Source organism: Oratosquilla oratoria, chromosome 30 (assembly GCF_046742065.1).
Source record: "Oratosquilla oratoria isolate Oo_2021 chromosome 30, ASM4674206v1, whole genome shotgun sequence".
NCBI lineage: Eukaryota > Metazoa > Arthropoda > Malacostraca > Stomatopoda > Squillidae > Oratosquilla > Oratosquilla oratoria.
In genome coordinates, this window is record NC_134806.1 from 52,146,133 (window position 1) to 52,151,132 (window position 5,000).

Sequence of the window (5,000 nt, forward strand, 5' to 3'; positions counted from 1 at the left end):
TTTTTTAGGGAAAACAGATTCATGTGCTTAAGTCGATTTTCGTATGATTTATTTTTGATATTTGGAATCAGTTTTGTGGCTCGCCGTTGTACTTTTTCCAGTCTGTCAATGTCTTTAATGAGATTCGGTGACCATACGGAAACAGCATATTCCAAATGTGGACGAACTAACGATTTATATAGCTTGTTAATGAGTGATGGACTTTTGAAATCAAAAGATCGCGCAATCAATCCCAGAATCTTATTTGCTTTCTCAGAGGCTGAAATACACTGCTTGGATGATTTGAGGTCGTTACTGATAATTACGCCGAGATCTTTTTCACTATCCACTTTTGTTAACGAATTTCCAAATAACTTGTAATCGTACTTGCTGTTATTTTTACCTATGTGCATTACCTTGCATTTACTTGTGTTAAATTTCATTAGCCACTTTTCAGACCATTGCTGTAATTGATCTAAATCTTCTTGAATATCTAATTGGTTTGAGTGATCATTTGCCACTCCGCACAGTTTTGTATCATCAGCAAATTTGGAAACAGTAGATTTTAGTCCATGGTCTATATCATTTATATATACTATGAATAGAAGTGGCCCAAGAACGGAACCCTGAGGAACTCCACTTGCAACACTTTTCCATCCAGAAGTTTTTCCATTTAAAACAACTCTCTGTTTTCGACCTTTCAACCAATTACTAGTCCAACCTAATAGGCTACCACTTATTCCATGCAAAGCTATATCAACTAAGAATAAGGGTGTAGTTGATGACGGTTAATAAAGTCGATAATACTACCACTTAAAACAGCGATATTGCCTTCGGCATACAAAGAATACGCCATTTGTTACCAGTATTTCCGCCAGTGTGACGGTATTTTATAACTTCTAACCTGTGTTTGGTACCATCCATCTTATACTAACCTAACCCAAAGACATCAGAAAACTCGAGGGATAGCGTCGATCTCAGTGATATCGTTGTCTTAATGTACTTCGATGTCGGTATACGGACATTTGCCGAAATGGACATTTTCCCGTATAACTTTTTTCCCACATCCATTTTTCCACATGCTCAACTTCCCACATCCAGGTGGTCATTTTCCTTTATTAAGGAAAATTCTGATTGTTTCATTATAAGGTAAAAATTGAGTCATGATAGATTGGAAATACTATGAATTTTGACATGTATATTCAAATGCTATATAAGGAACTGGTTAGTCAATATGGGAAAATGTCCGCCTATTTTAGGAAGTTGACCATGTGGGGAGGGAAGAGAGATGTGGGGAAAATATGTCACGGATGCTTCGATGACGCCCAGCCTGAGTATGACCTCCTCTGACCTCCACCGTTTTTCTTGCAGTTCCTCCTGTGCCTTACCACATCCTCGACACGGACTACACGCGCTACTCTTGCGTCTACTCCTGCTTCGAGTTCATTGGCCTGAAGGTGGAGGTGTTCTTCGTTCTGTCTCGGAAGACGTCCATCAGGAAGAAGGACTATGCCAAATGCATCTCCGCCTATGAAGACCTAAGTCTTGATGTCAACAAACTCGAGCCTGTTAACCACGGAGAGATCTGTGAGTATCCTTTGGAAGCGACCGCCGAATACCCCGAAGAAGAAGAAGAAGAAGAGGAGGAGGAAGAAGAGGGCAGGATCTCGGGAGAAGAAAGTCAAGGTCCTCATGAAGAGAAGGAAGGAACCATCGAACAAGTTCCTGAGGGTGTCCTGACCGAAGTAGACTACGCCGACGCCGATTATCTGTACGACACATCGTACTCAGAGTTCGGACTATCGAGTTATGAGACTTATGACGAGGACCCGAACTACGACACCAAGAACGATGATCCTCTGAAGGGTGATGGAGAGGTTCCCACGGTTCCTGAGGACGAAGAGGGCGTGGATTCCTTCAGCGACACTCTTGTGGCTAAAGCCATAGGAGGAGGAGTTCGCCACTTAGATCGAGAACTTCGTCATGAAGCTCCTCTCAAGACGCCCAGACTTCGGTACAAAGGTTCGAGGAAGGGTAACAAGAAAGGGAAGAAGTCTCAGGGACGGGGAGAGGAAGCCATGACCGGGGTGCCCGCCACAAACACGAGCTCCTCAACACCTTTCCTTCGTTCCACGCCACTCACGCAGGAACCTGTTGCACCGACTTCAGTCAACAACATTCCTGCGTTCTCCCCAGATACCAGCTCAACCGATACCAACATCAACATCTTTGTTACTTCCACAAATGATACCAAGACTAGTATCATATCTAGTACTCAAGTTTGGCAGACCGGAGCTACAACTAGGACTAGTGGTCCTGTTGAACAAACCACAAATGATACTAGGGCTAGTATCACACCTAGTAATCAAGTTTGGCAGACCGGAGCTGCAACTAGGACTAGTGGTCCTGTTGAACAAACCACAAATGATACTAGGGCTAGTATCACACCTAGTACTCAAGGTTGGCAGACCGGAGCTACAACTAGGACTAGTGGTCCTGTTGAACAAACCACAAATGATACTAGGGCTAGTATCACACCTAGTACTCAAGGTTGGCAACCCGAAGCTACAACTAGAACTAGCACAGCATCTAGTCTTTCTGTTCAGCAAACCACAGATGATACTAGGAATAGTATCTCAACTAGTATTCAAGTTTTGCAACCCGTACCTACACCTAGAGCTAGCCCAACATCTAGTCTTCCTGTTGAACAAACCAGGGATGACACTAGGACTAGTGTATCAGCTAGTACGCCCGTTTTGCAACCTGCACCTACAACTAGTCATCCTGCCCAACGCACTAGAGAAAGGGCAACTAGGATTACTACAATAACTAGTCATCCAACTCGACAGACTAAAGTTGCACAGATTAGGAACCCATCAGATCGTCATCGAACTCAGGTTCAGGAAACTTCGGAAGATCTTCAACGTTCCCGAGAGGAAGACTCCAGAACGAAGGATCTGAGTTACAACAGTTCGAGTGTCACTAAAGCGTCATCCTTGTGCTTGCTGGTCTGTGTGTTCTTAAGTTACAGTGGAAGACTATTTTTAAGTTCCTAAGGACCATTGTGCTCGTAATCTTAAACCAAAGACTTATGAAACAGGTTAGAGTGGATCAAGCAAGAGTCTGTGAAGTTTTTTAGTAATTCCTGCCTCGGCAACGGTTTCTCTATAAAGATTAGAATGTGTTGTATTAGACAGCTCGTACACCGACGCAACCAGTTGCATGAAACCGGTTGCACACACACACACACACACACAACTCCCCGCACCACCTCCCGCATACATGCACATACATACACAAGCATACACAAACACACACACACCGTTACGACCCGCGATCGGTTTCATGCGACTGGTTGTATCACGTGTGCGAACTGCCTTAGTGTAAGGCTGTTTCCCATGTCAGTGACTGAAAAAGTAAAGGAAGAGGACATAACCACGATTATCAGCTCTCTATGTGTGAACAAGTGCAAAGTAGTTATATGGAGTTACATGGACAAACGAACAGCAACAGACCTATTGGTCCATACAAGGCTGTTCTGGTACTTAACCTTGAAAGTGATAGAGATCTTGGGTTAAGCCTAGAGACCGAATGCTAGCCCCTCGGGGCCGCACCTCCTGATGAAGGCGAAGGGGACCGAAGGCGGGTTTCGAAAATAGACAGGTTTTGCTGTCCACCCATGGTCCCCCAAATTTGATTGTTTTTGTCATGTAAAATTTTTTACGTTTTAACTTTTATGATCATAATGATGGTTGTTGTTCCTTCGACCGCGGCCCCGCAGTAGTTGGCAACTTATATATATATATATATATATATATATATATATATATATATATCAGATAATTTTATGACCATCGCGCAAGGACTCGAACCTGCGCTGTACATGACGACAAGAGGCCCCCATGACTGCCGCCTTACTCCGCTCGACCACTGATGCTTAAAATCGTACGAACTCAGAACACTTACTGGTTCTCGAGATTGAGAAGGTCACTACCTGCAACCCTATTCTCATTTTTACCATACGACCAAGCACGCTCGTGGGAGGGGTAAGGACCAGATCGAATCCTTTTCACGCTTCGCCATTGTAACCATACGAGAAATTCGCTAGTGGACAGCGACATTAATCGTATGGTTACAATGGCGAAGCGTGAAAAGGATTCGATCTGGTCCTTACCCCTCCCACGAGCGTGCTTGGTCGTACGGTAAAAATGAGAATAGGGTTACAGGTAGTGACCTTCTCAATCTCGAGAACCAGTAAGTGTTCTGAGTTCGTACGATTTTAAGCATCAGTGGTCGAGCGGAGTAAGGCGGCAGTCATGGGGGCCTCTTGTCGTCATGTACAGCGCAGGTTCGAGTCCTTGCGCGATGGTCATAAAATTATCTGATTAATGTCGCTGTCCACTAGCGAATTTCTCGTATATATACATATATATATATATATATATATATATATATATAATATATATATGTATATTAGTAAAGGGGGGGAGCGTATATATATATATATATATATATATATATATATATATATATATATATATATATACATATCTGGATCCATGCCATCCATGCCACCAGCTTCGAGTGGCTGATTAGTCGCCGGACAAGCGAAAAAGAATAGGAAATGCAGAGACAGAGATCTTAAGGATCGGTCCGGGGATCGAGTGTCGGCCCCCGGGGCTGCACCTTCAGATGGAGTTAAGAGTCTCGTTTTTTTTTTTTTTTTTTTTTTTTTGTGAGGAGGGAGATGATTCCCTCTGACGTCCATCAATCTAATGATTAACTCCAACACTGCCACATTATTTAATTCGGTCGAATAGAGAGCTTGGGAAATAGATATGTTAGTGAAACTCAAGCCAACAAATATTGCTATTTACATGGTACTATAAGAACTATGTGTGTGTGTGTGTGTGTGTGTGTGTGTGTGTGTGTGTGTTCACCTAATTGTAGAAGCAACGCTCGCGGGGTCCCGTCTCCTACGTTCCAGCTTATCATACCTAACCTCAAATTCATTTAAATTT

General features: G+C 43.2%; 1 protein-coding gene across 1 annotated transcript in view; it reads left to right on the plus strand.

Moving 5' to 3' along the window:
- Nucleotides 1-3,762, plus strand: part of LOC143041365 (uncharacterized) — a 14,063-nt gene extending 10,301 nt beyond the window's left edge. Inside the window, exon 4 of the mRNA XM_076213195.1 lies at nt 1,351-3,762. Within this exon, the coding sequence (XP_076069310.1) occupies nt 1,351-3,035 (1,685 nt within the window). The 3' untranslated portion in view covers nt 3,036-3,762. The remainder of the gene's footprint in view (nt 1-1,350) is intronic.
- The last annotated feature ends 1,238 nt before the right edge of the window (nt 3,763-5,000 follow it).